The sequence below is a fragment of the Bubalus kerabau genome, chromosome 4, assembly GCF_029407905.1.
Source record: "Bubalus kerabau isolate K-KA32 ecotype Philippines breed swamp buffalo chromosome 4, PCC_UOA_SB_1v2, whole genome shotgun sequence".
Taxonomy (NCBI): Eukaryota; Metazoa; Chordata; class Mammalia; order Artiodactyla; family Bovidae; genus Bubalus; species Bubalus kerabau.
The window spans coordinates 55,418,294-55,434,331 of NC_073627.1; the positions used below are offsets into that span (position 1 = coordinate 55,418,294).

The following is a 16,038-nucleotide window of genomic DNA, read 5'->3' on the forward strand; positions in this document are numbered from 1 at the left end:
TTTTTCCTTCACCCCCAGACCCGCCCCCCCCCCCCGCATTGTAGTTGTCGATTTTATTGGCACTATGAAATCTAATTAAGCTTTTGAGTTTGTTTTCTTTTCTCAGTTATATTTTTTTATTGTTTTTATAAACCTCTGCCTCTATGTTGGGCTTTTTCAGTTCTGTGGAGTTTTCTTTTTCTTTTTTCTTAATTTTAGTTTTTTAAAATTATTATTATTTTTTCTACATTTATTCCTTTGTTTGCTTTTCCTACTGTTCTTTTCCCCTTGCAGTTAATCTTTAATGTATATAAATCTTTTTATCTACTTCTATTTAACTTTGCATAGCTATTATTTCTTTCTTTTTGTTCTTTTCATTCCTCTCAATATATTTGTTAGTTTTGTTTCATTGCTTTATTCCCCACATTGCACCTTGCTTTAGTTTTTTTTTTTTTTTTCCAGTTTGTGCTTTAGTTAATTTTGTTCTTAACTGGTAGATATGATTTTTGGTTTCCTTTGTTTCCTGGGTCAATCTATTGTACTTTATTTTTGTTGGACTGTTTTAATTTTGCTTATGAGTATATTTGTGTATGTGTATATTTCATTATTTTAATTATTATTTGCCTGATTTTGTAACTGCCATTTGTCTGGCATTCGTCTTTGGTCTCTTGTTTTTGGGTATTTGTTTTAATCTTACTTAATGCCATAACATACCACTTGTGATATCTTTGTTCTTGACCAGAGATCAGGTACTAAGCCTTTGGAGTGCGAGCACTGACTCCAAGACCCTAGACTACGAGAGAACTAACCCTGGGGAGTATCAAATAATGAGAACGCACACAAAGGAAACCGCTTGAATACAAGACCCAGGATCACCCAACCACCAGTAGAACCCTGTGCAGGACTCCTCATCTAAACAACAAACAAAACAAAAATACAAACCAAATCATGACCAGACAGGATTACCACCTCACTCAGCCTTGCCCATCAGAGGAAAAACAACAACAACAACAACAACAACAACAACAACAAAAAACCCCAGCACAAATCTCACCCTCTATGATGCTTACACAAACCACTGAACCAACCTTAAGACGGCAGAAACCAAAAGGAAGAAAGGATTCAGTTTCAAGACTGAAATCTGGGAAAAGGAAACCTCAAACACAATAAGTTAAAAAAAAAAAAAGGCAGAGAAATACTACACAAATGAAGGAACAAACTAGAAATACAGAAGTCCAAATAAATGAAGAGGAAATAGGCAAACTACCTGAAAAAATTTCAGAACAATCATAGTAAAGATGATCAAAAACCTTGAAAACAGAATGGAGAAAAGGCAAGAATCAATTAACATAGACCTAGAAGAATTAAAGAATAAACACACGGAGACAACACAATTACAGAAAATAAAAGTACTCTAGAAGGAATCAATAGCAGAATATCTGAAGCAGAAGAACGAATCAATGAGCTGGAGGATAAAATGGTGGAAATAACTTCTGAAGAGCAGCATATAGTAAAATGAATGAAAAGAACTGAGGATAATCTCAGAGACCTTTGGGACAATATCAAAAGCAACAACATTCGAATTATGGGGGTTCCAGAAAAAGAAAGGGTATGGGAAAATCTTTTAAGAGATTATAGTTGGAAATTTCCCCAGCATGGAAAAGGAAATAGTCAATCAAGTCCAAGAGGTGCAAAGAGTCTGATACAGGATAAACCCAAGGAGAAATACACCAACACACACACTAATCAAACTAACAAAGGTTACACACAAAGAAAGAATATTAAAAACATCAAGGGAAAAGCAACAACTAACATACAAGGCAAACCCCATACATTTAACAGATGATCATTCAGCAGAAACTTTGCAGGCCAGAAGGGAACGGTGGATATATTTAAAATACTGAAAGGGGAAAACCTACAACCAAGATTACTCTACCTGGCAAGGATCTCATTCAAAATTTATGGAGAAATCAAAAGCTTTTCAGAAAAGCAAAAGTTAAGAGAATTCAGTACCACCAAACTAGCTTTACAACAAATGTTAATGTAACTTATATAGTCAAGAAATAGAAGAAAAAGATCTACAAAATCAAATCTGAAACAATTAAGAAAATGGCAATAGGAACATATATGTCAATAATTACTTTAAATGTAAATGGAATAAATGCTCCAACCAAAAGACACAGACTGACTGAATGGATACAAAAACAAGACCCATATATATGCTGTCTACAAGAAAGCCACTTCAGACAGACCTCAAGACACATATGGACTAGAATGAGTGGATGGAAAATATATATTTCATGCAAGTGAGAAGCAAAAGAAAGCTGGAGTAGCTGTCCTCATATCAGACAAAATAGACTTTAATATAAAGAATATTACAAGAGATAAGGAAGGACACTACATGTCTTCCTCCCTGGATCCAGGGAGAAGACATACCAATCCAAGAGGAAGACATACCAATTGTAAATATCTATGCACCCAACATAGGAGCACCTCAATACATAAGACAAACACTAACAGACATAAAAGGAGAAATTGACAGTAACATAATAATAGTAGGAGACTTTAACACCCCACTCACACCAATGGACAGATCATCAAAACAGAAAATTAATGAAGATTCACAAAATTTTCCTGTTGTCTTAAAGGATACATTAGATCAGATGGATCTCATTGATATCTTCAGGACATTCCATCCAAATGCAGAAGAATACACCTTCTTCTCAAGTGCATGTGGAACATTCTCCAGGATAGACCACATCTTGGGTCACAAATCAAACCTCAGTAAATTTAGGGAAATTGAAATTGTATCAAACATCCTTTCTGACCAAAACACTGAGATTGGCTATCAATTACAATTTTAAAAACTGTAAAAAACACAAACACAGGGAGATTAAACAATATGTTTCTAAATAACCAGCAGGTTACTGAAGAAATCCAAAGGGAAATCAAAAAGTTTCTAGAAACAAATGACAATGAAAACATGACAACTCAAAACCTATGGAATGCAGCAAAAGCAATTCTAAGAGGGAAGTTTATAGCAATACAATCCTACCTCAAGAAACAACAAAATAGACAACTGAACTTTACACCTAAAACAACTGGAAAAAGAAGAACAAAAAACCTCCCAAAGTTAGTGGAAGGAAAAAAATCATAAATATCCAAGCAGAAAGAAATGGAAAAAAAAAAAAAAGACACAATAGCAAAGATTAATAAAACTAAAAGCTTGTTCTTTGAGAAGATAAACAAAAATAACATCCTTCAGCTAGACTAGTCGAGAAAAAAGAGATAAGAATCAAATCAACAAAATTAGAAATGAAAAAGGAGAGGTTACAGCAGACAATGCAGAAATATGAAGGATTATAGGAGACTATTAACGAACAACTATATGGCAATAAAATGGATAACCTGGAAGAAATGGACAGATACTTAGAAAAGTTCAATCCTCCAAGACTGAACAAGGAAGAAATAGAAATTATAAACAATCCAATTACAAGCAGTGAAATTGAAGCTGTGATCAAAAATCTCCCAAAAAACAAAAGCCCAGGACCAGATGATTTCACAGGAGAATTCTATTTTAAACATTTAGGAAGAGCTAATCCCTATCCTTCTAAAACTCTTTCAAAATATTGCAAAGGAAGGAACCCTTCCAAACTCATTCTATGAGGCCACCATCACCCTGACACCAAAACCAGACAAAGGCAATGCAAAAAAAGAAAACTACAGGACAATATCACTAATGAACATAGATGCAAAAATCCTCAACAAAATTTTAGCAAACAGATTTTAGCAACACATCAAAAATCTCATAGACCATAATCAAGTTGAGTTTATTCCAGGTATTGAAGAATTCTCTAATGTGATACACCATATTAACAAATCGAAAGATAAAAATCATATGATTATCTCAATAGATGCAGAAAAAGCCTTTGACAAAATTTAGCACCCATTTATAATTAAAACTTTTCAAAAATGGGCATAGAAGGAACCTACCTCAACATAGTAGAAGCCATATATGATAAGCCTACAGCAAACGTTGTTCTCAATGGTGAAAAACTGAAAGCATTCTCCCTAAGATCAGGACCAAGACAAGAGTGTCCACTTTCACCACTATTACTCAACATAGTTTTGGAAGTCCTAGCTCCAGAAATCAGAGAAGAAAAAGAAATAAAAGGAATCCAGATTGAAAAAGAAGTAAAGCTCTCATTGTTTGCGGATAACATGATACTGTACATAGAAAACCCTTCAGACAGTATCAGAAACCTGCTAGAGCTAATAAGTGAGTATAGGAAACTTGCAGGATACAAAATCAATACACAGAAATCACTTGCATTTCTATATACTGACAATGAGAAATCACAAAGAGAAATTAAGGAATCAATCCCAATCACCAGTGCAATGAAAAGAATGAAATATCTAGGAATAAGCTTAGCTAAGGGGACAAAAAACTGTACACAGAAAATTATAAGACACTGATGAAAGAAATCAAAGATGACATAAATAGATGGATAGATAGTCCATGTTCCTGGGTAGGAAGAATCAATATTATGAAAACAACTATACTACCAAATCAAAAAAGCAAGAGAGTTCCAGAAAAACATCTATTTCTGCTTTATTGACTATGCCAAAGCCTTTGACTGTGTGGATCACAATAAACTGTGGAAAATTCTTCAAGAGATGGGAATCCCAGACCACCTGACCTGCCTCTTGAGAAACCTATATGCAGGTCAGGAAGCAACAGTTAGAACTGGACATGGAACAACAGACTGGTTCCAAATAGGAAAAGGAGTACATCAAGGCTGTATATTGTCACCCTGCTTATTTAACTTATATGCAGAGTACATCATGAGAAACACTGGGCTGGAAGAAGCACAAGATGGAATCAAGATTGCTGGGAGAAATATCAATAACCTCAGATATGCAGATGACACAACCCTTATGGCAGAAAGTGAAGAGGAATTAAAAAGCCTCTTGATGAAAGTGAAAGAGGAGAGTGAAAAAGTTGGCTTAAAGCTCAACATTCAGAAAACGAAGATCATGGCATCCGGTCCCATCCCTTCATGGGAAATAGATGGGGAAACAGTGGAAACAGTGTTAGACTTTATTTTTCTGGGGCTCCAAAATCACTACAGATGGTGACGGCAGCCATGAAATTAAAAGACGCCTACTCCTTGGAAGAAAAGTTATGACCAACCTAGATAGCATATTCTTTTTTTTTTTTTTTTTTTTTTTTTTTTTTTTTAATTTTATTTTATTTTTAAACTTTACATAACTGTATTACCTAGATAGCATATTCAAAAGCAGAGACATTACTTTGCCAACAAAGTTCCATCTAGTCAAGGCTATGGTTTTTCCAGTGGTCATGTATGGATGTAAGAGTTGGATTGCGAAGAAGGCTGAGCACCGAAGAATTGATGCTTTTGAACTGTGGTGTTGGAGAAGACTCCTGAGAGTCCCTTGGACTGCAAGGAGATCCAACCAGTCCATTCTGAAGGAGATCAGCTCTGGGTGCTCTTTGGAGGGAATGATGCTAAAGCTGAAGCTCCAGTACTTTGGCCACCTCATGTGAAGAGTTGACTCATTGGAAAAGACTCTGATGCTGGGAGGGATTGGGGGCAGGAGGAGAAGGGGACGACAGAGGATGAGATGGCTGGATGGCATCACCGACTCGATGGACATGAGTTTGAGTGAACTCTGGGAGTTGGTGATGGACAGGGAGGCTTGGCGTGCTGCGATTCATGGGGTCGCAAAGAGTTGGACACGACTGAGCGGCTGAACTGAACTGAACTGATACTACCAAATGCAATCTACAGATTCAATCCGATCCCTATCAAATTACCAATGACATTTTACGCAGAACTAGCCAAAGAATTGATGCTTTTGAACTGTGGTGTTGGAGAAGACTCTTGCGAATCCCTTGGACTGCAAGGAGATCCAAACAGTCCATTCTAAAGGAGATCAGTCGTGGGTGTTCCTTGGAAGGAATGATGCTAAAGCTGAAACTCCAGTACTTTGGCCACCTCATGCGAAGGAATGACTCATTGGAAAAGACTCTGATGATGGGAGGGATTGGGGGCAGGAAGAGAAGGGCACAACAGAGGATGAGATGGCTGGATGGCATCACCGACTCAATGGATGTGAGTTTGAGTGAACTCCGGGAGTTGGTGATGGACAGGGAGGCCTGGTGTGCTGCAATTCATGGGGTCACAAAGAGTCAGACACAACTGAGCGACTGAACTGAACTGAACTGAGAACAAAAAAATTCACAACTCATATGAAAACACAAAAGACCATGAATAGCCAAAGCAGTCAAGAAAGAAGACTGAGCTGGAGGAATCAACCTTCAGACAATCTTCTTGACTTCAGACTATACTGCCAAGGTACAGTCATCAAGAATATATGGCACTGGCAGAAAAATAGAAATATAGACCAATGGAATAAGATAGAAAGCGCAGAAATAAACCCATGCCAGTGGGTACCTTATTTGACAATGGAGGCAAGAATATACAATGGGGCAAAGACAGCCTCTTCAATAAATGGTGTTGGGAAAACTGGACATGTAAAAGAATGAAATTAGAGCACTTCCTAATACCATACACAAAGATAAACTCAAAATAGATTAAAGACCTAAATGTAAGACCAGAAACTATAAAACTCTTAGAGGAAAATATAGACAGAACACTCAGTGACATAAATCAAAGCAAGAGAAGGTGGTCCTAAGATGGTGGAGGAATAGGATGGAAAGACCACTTTCTCCCCCACAAATTCATCAAAAAAAACATTTGAACGCCGAGCAAATTCCACAGAACAACTTCTGAATGCTGGCAGAGGACATCAGGCACCCAGAAAAGCAGCCCATTGTCTTCTAAAGGAGGTAAGACAAAATATAAAAGATAAAAAGGGAGACAAAAGAGGTAGGGATGGAGATCCGTCCTGGGAAAGGAGTCTTAAAAAAAGAGAAAAGTTTCCAAACACCAGGAAACACTGTCTCCGGCGGCTCTGTGTCAAGGCTTGGAATCTCAGAGGGCAAAATAACCAGGAGGAAAAATAAATAAATAATTAAAACCCACAGATTAAGTGCCTAACAGCAACTTCCAGTGGTGCAACAGCCCAGAGGCTCGCATCCCCCACTAGCAAGTCGGGGAGGGACAGGGAGGAGCGGGCTGCATTTCTTAGGGTAAGGACCGGGCCTGAATGCTCTGAGGGCAATCTGAGGGAACTAGCTTGAGATAGCACCCAGACTATCAGATGGTTATCCCGCAAACCTGCAAAAAGCCCTAACCACCGCCAGGCATGCTCACAGAACAAAGGACTGAGCAGAGCTAACTGGCTGCGGACCAGCCCATCCCCTGCCGGAGACAGGCAGGCAAGGGCAGCCAGAGCTGGAAGGGGACAACCACGGCCCCAGAGAAGCATCCTATACCAAACTGCAAGCAGACTTTGTTGCTAACCAAGTCTTCTTGGGATTCTGGATGGTCGACATCCGCCAGGAGGGTCACAGCCAGAGATCAGCTTCCCAGAAGTGACACACGGCACACCTGAGAAGGCGCACCCCTTGTACAACCAGAAAACCCAGCAGCTGGGGTTGGGGAGGGGATAAGTTGCAGCCTTCAACTGGGGGTGACTACACGCGCCAAGGTCACCTGGGCTGCTCGGACCTGGGATGGGAGCAAAACGCAGGCCCAACCAAGTCTGAGCCTTTGTGGAGTACCCGAAAACCTGAACTTGAACGGCTTAGACCTGGGAATTGCAGGCAAACCAGGGCCCGCATCAGACAATTCCCGGCAGAGCAACTTAGAGTCTGAGCAGTGTAGACTGGGAAGCACACACCCTGAGCAGGGGCAAACCCAGTGTGGCTGAATAACTATGAACACACGCCAGTGATATTTGTTTGCAGTGTTCCTCCCTCCCCAAACCACGACTGAACAAGCGAGCCAAAAAAAAAAAAAAATGACCACCTCCGCACCCCTTGTGTCAGGGTGGAAATTAGACACTGAAGAGACCAGCAAACAGAAGAAACTAAAATAAACAGAGGGAACCGCTTTGGAAGTGACAGGTGCAATAGATTAAAACCCTGTAGTTAGCACTGACTACATAGGAAGGGGCCTACAGACCATGAGAAGTACAAGCCAGACCAAGGAACTATCTGAAAATGAACTGACTCCACACTGTCCACAACAGCTTCAGAGAAAGTCTTAGATATATTTTTACTATTGCTATTTTTTAAATTAAAATAAAATTATTTTATTTATTTATTTTGGTTATTTTTAAGTCCCCATTACTCTTTTTTTTTTTTTTAACTGACATGTCCTTTATTCTATGTTGTCCTATTAGAGTTTTATTTACACCAATACTGTGATATGCTTAAGATATAGATCAGTAAATAAAAATATTAAAGATACCAGTACAGAATATTCATTCAACAAATTAAAGCAAAAACCAAAGCTCTGGAACAAGACAAGCCTTAACCAAAAATGTTTGGATATACCCAGGGAACTCCTCTTGTGAGCCATATCCCAGGTCTCTGGTCTCAGTGACCCTATTTAATAAGCACATCAACCAAGAATGGCCAGCAAAAGGTTTTAAGAGGTAAGGAAATGTAGACTTATTTTGTAATACACAAAGTGCTCATTTCAGTAGATCCATTAAGAGAGAACATCTGAGAAAGATCATCAATAAAACTCACTCTGCCCAAATTGTTAGACATAAGTTTTTACAGCACTATATTAAATCTATATAAACAAGTTCAAATTTTTTAGTAGTTTCTTAAACTTTATAGAAAACCCTCTACAATTTCTAATGCTAATTAACATAAGCATACATGAACTACCTTTATAATAGAAAGAGTTGTTCAAATGTTAATAAGGTGCTATCTGTGGTCCTAAAATAGGCCACTTCCATCTAATAATTATGGATCATCATAACTACATAAATGTATCATGGTAAACAGAACAGCTATATACATGAGCCATACTTGAGGCTCCAGCAGTCATGGGTATGAGTTGATCACAGGACATCCACTTCTAAAGCCTCAACAATGCGCGCAGCAGAAGGACGATCTTTAGGATCTTCATTAGTGCATACGGAGAAGAGCTCAATTACTTTCTGGTATGTTTCATCCAGTTCCTCCATATTAACAGGTGGCCTAGTTCCCAAAGCTGAATAGTATGTGTCATCATCAAAATCACTTTCATCAAAAGTTTTATCTTCATCATCATCATCTGGAAGATTAATGTGTGGAATAGATAAAGTCATCATTTCCCACAGGGTAAGACCAAAAGCAAATATGTCTGCCTTGTCAGTAATAATACCATCCTCCTCCAGAGCTTCCTTAGATTTCCAAGGCTCAGTGCCAATGTAACAGGCCTCAGGGTCAGTCACAGTCATATTTTCATCCAATGGAAGAGACACTCCTACATCACAGATTTTAATTGTTTCAAAATCGCCTTTAATAACAACATTTGAAGACTTTATATCTCCATGGAGCAGTTTCTTATCTTGGTACAGATACTTTAACCCTCTTGCCATGTTCAAAGCAACTTTTAAAATTATGGCTGCTGGAAAAGGATCTCGGCTATCTTTATTTCGTTCTTCTATTAAGTCATTCAGAGACTTTTCACCTCCATACTCCATAGCAAGACACAGACTGCCATCGCTAGCTTTAGTGAAAGCACGGTAACCTATAATGTTTGGATGATTGAGGCTTTTCAAAATCTTAGCTTCATCAGTTAGTCTCTTTTGATACATACTCTGATAATCATCATTACATCTAGGATTAATCTTTTTCACAGCCCAAGGAGACTGAGACAAACCTCTTGGAGATCTCTGCATAAGGTAGACATTTATCCCAGTACCAAAGCCAAGCTTCTGCATAAATGGAGAGGCAGGAATATTTATACATGGAGTTAAACACAATGCAGATTTCCTTTTTTCAGATAATCTGCTTGGTGTCTTGAAATTATTGGTTTCTTCCATTGTAATAATTGCTTAAGGTCCAGAGCCATGAGGTGGGACAACGAGATGTCCGGGGAAAGGCTGTCTTGAAAACTGGTCCTGAGTAGCCCCCAACACTCTGCGTCCCCCTGGGGTGAGGGAGTGGGGTCCGACCTGCCAACACACGGACTCGGCAACTGTTGTTCCGACGGGAACCCGCCGGGCTTTCCCCCATTACTCCTTTAATCTTCATTTTTATAACCTACTACTACTTTACAAAAAAAAAAAAAAAAAAAAAAGACCCTATTTTTAAAGCAAGCTTCATGTACATATATTTTATAATTTCTGTGACTTTGTGTTTTTTGTTTGTTTGTTTGTTTTATTGGGTTTTTGTTTTTGTTTTTTTAATACTGTAGTTTTGAGAATCTAACCTCTGTCAAGATTTTTAATCTTTGCTTTTTGGTATTTGTTATCAACTTTGTACCTTTAAGAACCCAATCTTCAATACCCATTTTTGCTTGGGAGTGAGATCACTGGCCTGATGGCTCTCTCTCCCTTTTGACTCTCCATTTTCTCCACCAGGTCGCCTCTATCTCCCCCCACCCTTTTCTTCTCTACCCAACTCGGTGAATCTCCTTGTGTGCTCCTGGCTGTCGAGAACACTTAGGGAATTGATTACTGGCTGGATCTGTCTCTCTCCTTTTGATTCCCCCTTTTATCCTCCTGGCCACCTCTGTCTCCTTCCTCCCTCTTCTCTTATCTGAGTAACTCCATGAACATCTCTGAGGGATCCAGACTGTGGAGAGCACATAAGGAAGTAATTACTGGCTAGCTTGCTCTCTCCCCTTTTGATTCCCCCTCTTCTCCTCCTGGTCACCTCTATTTCCCTCCTCCCTCTTCTCTTCTCCATGTAACTCTGTGTACCTCTCTGGGTGTCCCTCACTGTGGAGAAACTTCATCATTAGCCTAGATGTTTTTTAATCATCAGTGCTGTATAGATGGAGAAGTCTTGAGGCTACTGTAAGAATAAGACTGAAAACCAGAGGCAGAAGGCTTAAGTTCAAATCCTGAGAACACCAGAGAACTCCTGAATCCAGGGAACATTAATTGATAGGAGCTCCTCAAATGCCTCCGTACCTACACTGAAACCAAGCACCACCCAAAGGCCAACAAGCTACAGAGCAGGACATACCATTCAAATTCTCCAGCAACACAGGAACATAACCCTGAGCCTCAATATACAGGCTGACCAAAGTCACACCAAACCCATTGACATCTCAAAACTTATTACTGGACACTTCATTGCATTCCAGAAGGAAGAAATCCAGCTCCACCCACCAGAACACTGACACAAGCTTCCCTAACCAGAAAACCTTGACAAGCCACCCGTCCAACCCCACCCACAGCGAGGAACCTCCACAATAAAGAGGAACCACCAACTTCCAGAATACAGAAAGGCCACCCCAAACACAGCAATATAAACAAGATGAAAAGGCAGAGAAATACCCAGAAGGTAAAGGAACAGGATAAATGCCCACCAAACCAAAAAAAGAGGAAGAGATAGGGAATCTACCTGATAAAAAATTCAAAATAATGATACTGAAAATGATCCAAAATCTTGAAAAAAAAATTGGAGTTACAGATAAATAGCCTGGAGACAAGGATCGAGAAGATATAAGAAAGGTTTAACAAGGACCTAGAAGAAATAAAAAAGAGTCAATATATAGTGAATAATGCAATAAATGAGATAAAAAACACTGTAGAGGGAATCGACAGTAGAATAACGGAGGCAGAAGATAGGATAAGTGAGGTAGAAGATAGAATGGTAGAAATAAATGAAACAGAGAAGAAAAAATAAAAAAGACTTAAGAGCAATGAGGACAACCTCGGAGACCTCTGGGACAATGTTAAATGCTCGAATCATAGGAGTCCCAGAAGAAGACAAAAAGACCCTGAGAAAATACTGGAGGAGATAATAGTTGAAAACTTCCCTAAAATGGGGACAGAAATAATCACCCAAGTCCAAGAAACCCAGCGAGTCCAAAACAGGATAAACCAAAGGTGAAAAACCCCAAGACACATAGTAATCAAATTAACAAAGATCAAACACAAAGAACAAATACTAAAAGCAGCAAGGGAAAAACAACAAATAACACACAAGGGGGTTTCCGTAAGGATAACAGCTGATCTTTCAATAGAAACTCTTCAGGCCAGGAGGGAGTGGCAGGACATACTTAAAGTGATGAAAGAAAATAACCTACAGCCCAGATTATTGTACCCAGCAAGGATCTCAATCAAATATGAAGGAGAAATCAAAAGCTTTACAGACAAGCAAAAACTGAGAGAATTCAGCACCACCAAAACAGCTCTCCAACAAATACTAAAGGGTCTTCTCTAGACAGGAAACACAGAAAGGGTGTATAAACTTGAACCCAAAACAACAAAGTTAATGGCAATGGGATCATATTTATCAGTAATTACCTTAAATGTAAATGGGTTGAATGCCCCAACAAAAAGACAAAGACTGGCTGAATGGATATAAAAATAAGACCCCTATATACGTTGTCTACAAGAGACCCACCTCAAAACAAGGGACACATACAGACTGAAAGTGAAGGGCTGGAAAAAGATATTCCATGCAAATAGAGATCAAAAGAAAGCAGAGGTAGCAATACTCATATCAGATAAAATAGACTTTAAAACAAAGGCTTTGAAAAGAGCCAAAGAAGGACACTGCATAATGATCAAAGGATCAATCTAAGAAGAAGATATAACAATCATAAATATATATGCACCCAACACAGGAGCACTGCAATATGTAAGACAAGTGCTAGCAAGTATGAAAGGGGAAATTAACAATAACACAATAATAGTGGGAGACTTTAATACCCCACTCACACCTATGGATAGATCAACTAAACAAAAAATTAACAAGGAAACACAAACTTAAAATGATACAATAGACCAGTTAGACCTAATTGATATCTATAGGACATTTCACCCCAAAACAATGAATTTCACCCTTTTCTCAAGCGCACACAGAACCTTCTCCAGGATAGATCACATCCTGGGCCATAAATCTAGTCTTGGTAAATTCAAAAAAACTGAAATCATTCCAAGCATCTTTTCTGACCACAATGCAGTAAGATTAGATGTCAATTACAGGACAAAACCTATTAAAAATCCCAACACAGGCAGGCTGAACAACACGCCACTGAATAACCAACAAATCACAGAAGAAATCAAAAAATAAATCAAAATATGCATAGAGATGAATGAAAATGAAAACACAACAACCCAAAACCTGTGGGACACTGTAAAAGCAGTGCTAAGGGGAAGGTTCATAGCAATACAGGTATACCTCAAGAAACAAGAAAAAAGTCAAATAAATAACCTAACTCTACACCTAAAGCAACTTGAAAAGGAAGAAATGAAGAACCTCAGGGTTAGTAGAAGGAAAGAAATCTTAAAAATTAGGGCAGAAATAAATGCAAAATAAACAAAAGAGACCATAGCAAAAGTCAACAAAACCAAAAGCTGGTTCTTTGAGAGGATAAATAAAATCGACAAAGCATTAGCCAGACTCATCAAGAAACAAAGCGAGAAGAATCAAATCAACAAATTTAGAAATGAAAATGGAGAGATCACAACAGACAACACAGAAATGCAAAGGATCATAAGAGACTATTATCAGCAACTATATGCAAATAAAATGGACAACGTGGAAGAAATGGACAAATTCTTAGAAAAGTACAACTTTCCAAAACTGAACCAGGAAGAAATAGAAAATCTTAACAGACCCATCACAAGCATGGAAATTGAAGCTGTAATCAGAAATCATCCAACAAACAAAAGCCCAGGACCAGAAGGCTTCACAGCTGAATTCTACCAAAAATTTAGAGAAGAGCTAGCACCTATCCTACTCAACCTCTTCCAGAAAATTCCAGAGGAAGATAAACTTCCAAACTCATTCTAGGAGGCCACCATCACCCTAATACCAAAACCGGACAAAGAGGCCACAAAAAAAGAAAACTACAGGCCAATATCACTGATAAACATAGATGCAAAAATCCTTAACAAAATTCTAGCAAACAATCCAACAACATATTAAAAAGATTATACATCATTACCAAGTGGGCTTTATCCCAGGGATGTAAGAATTCTTCAATATCCACAAATCAATCAATGTAATATACCACATTAACAAATTGAAAAATAAAATAAATACCATATGGTTATCTCAATAGATGCAGAGAAAGCCTTTGACAAAATTCAACATTCATTTATGATAAAAAAAAAAAAATAAACCCTCCAGAAAGCAGGAATAGAAGGAACATACCTCAACATAATAAAAGCTATATATGACAAACCATCAGCAAACATTATCCTCAATGGTGAAAAATTGAAAGCACTTCCCCTAAAGTCAGGAACAAGACAGGGGTGCCCACTCTCACAACTATTATTCAACATAAACATAGTTTTGGAAGTTTTGGCCACAGCAATCAGAGCAGAAAATGAATTAAAAGGAATCCAGATTGGAAAAGAAGAAGTAAAACTCACTGTGTGCAGATAACATGATCCTCTACAAAGAAAACCCTAAAGACTCCACCAGAAAATTACTAGAGCTAATCAATGAATACAGTGAAGTTGCAGGATATAAAATTAACACACAGAAATCCCTTGCATTCCTATACACTAACAATGAGAGAACAGAAAGAGAAATTAAGGAAACAATTCCATTCACCATTGCAACAGAAAGAATAAAATACTTAGGAATATATCTACCTAAAGAAACTAAAGACCTATATATAGAAAACCATAAAACACTGGTGAAAAAAATCAAAGAAGACACAAATAGATGGAGAAATATACCATGTTCATGGATTGGAAGATACAATATAGTGAAAATGAGTATACCACCCAAAGCAATCTATAGATTCAATGCAATCCCTATCAAGCTACCAATGATATTTTTCAGAGAACTGGAACAAATAATTTCACAATTTGTATGGAAATACAAAAAAACCTTGAATAGCCAAAGCAATCTTGAGAAAGAAGAATGGAACTGGAGGAATCAACCTGTCTGACTTCAGTCTCTACTACAAAGCCATAGTCATCAAGACAGTATGGTACTGGCAGAAAGCCAGAAATATAGATCAATGGAACAAAACAGAAAGCCAGAGATAAATCCACACACCTATGGACACCTTATCTTTGACAAAAGAGGCAAGACTATACAATGGAGAAAAGACAATCTCTTTAACAAGTGGTGCTGGGAAAACAGGTCAACCACTTGTAAAAGAATGAAACTAGAACACTTTCTAACACCATACACAAAAATAAACTCAAAATGGATTAAAGACCTAAACGTAAGACCAGAAACTATAAAACTCCTAGAGGAAAACATAGGCAAAACACTCTCCGACATAAACCACAGCAGGATCCTCTATGATCCACCTCCCAGAATATTAGAAATAAAAGCAAAAATAAACAAATGGGACTAATTAAACTTAAAAGCTTCTGCACAACAAAGGAAACTATAAGCAAGGTGAAAAGACAGCCTTCAGAATGGGAGAAAATAATAGCAAACGAAGCAACTGACAAACAACTAATCTCAAAAATATACAAGCAACTCCTACAGCTCAATTCCAAAAAAATAAGCTACCCAATCAAGAAATGGGCCAAAGAACTAAACAGATATTTCTCCAAAGAAGACATACAGATGGCTAACAAACACATGTAAAGATGTTCAACATCACTCATTATCAGAGAAATGCAAATCAAAACCACTATGTGGTACTATTTCATGCCAGTCAGAATGGCTGCGATCCAAAAGTCTACAAGCAATAAATGCTGGAGAGGGTATGGAGAAAAGGGAACCCTCTTACACTGTTTGTGGGAATGCAAACTAGTACAGCCACTATGGAGAACAGTGTGGAGATTCCTTAAAAAACTGGAAATAGACCTGCCATACGACCCGGCAATCCCACAGCTGGGCATACACACTGAGGAAAACAGAATTGAAAGAGACACATGTACCCCAGTGTTCATCACAGCACTGTTTATAATAGCCAGGACGTGGAAGCAACCTAGATGTCCATAGCAGACGAATGGATAAGAAAGCTG

General features: G+C 38.2%; 1 protein-coding gene across 1 annotated transcript; it reads right to left on the reverse strand.

The window, feature by feature from the left end:
* Positions 1-8,282: 8,282 nt before the first annotated feature.
* Positions 8,283-10,046, reverse strand: LOC129651422 (lymphokine-activated killer T-cell-originated protein kinase-like). The gene has a single exon (XM_055580150.1). It carries the CDS (start codon positions 9,952-9,954, stop codon positions 8,986-8,988), a length of 969 nt encoding a protein of 322 aa, XP_055436125.1. The 5' UTR covers positions 9,955-10,046; the 3' UTR covers positions 8,283-8,985.
* Positions 10,047-16,038: the final 5,992 nt, after the last annotated feature.

Excerpts from the sequence above, each read along its gene's own strand:
- LOC129651422 (XM_055580150.1), bottom strand. The coding sequence starts at position 9,954 with ATGGAAGAAACCAATAATTTCAAGACACCAAGCAGATTATCTGAAAAA.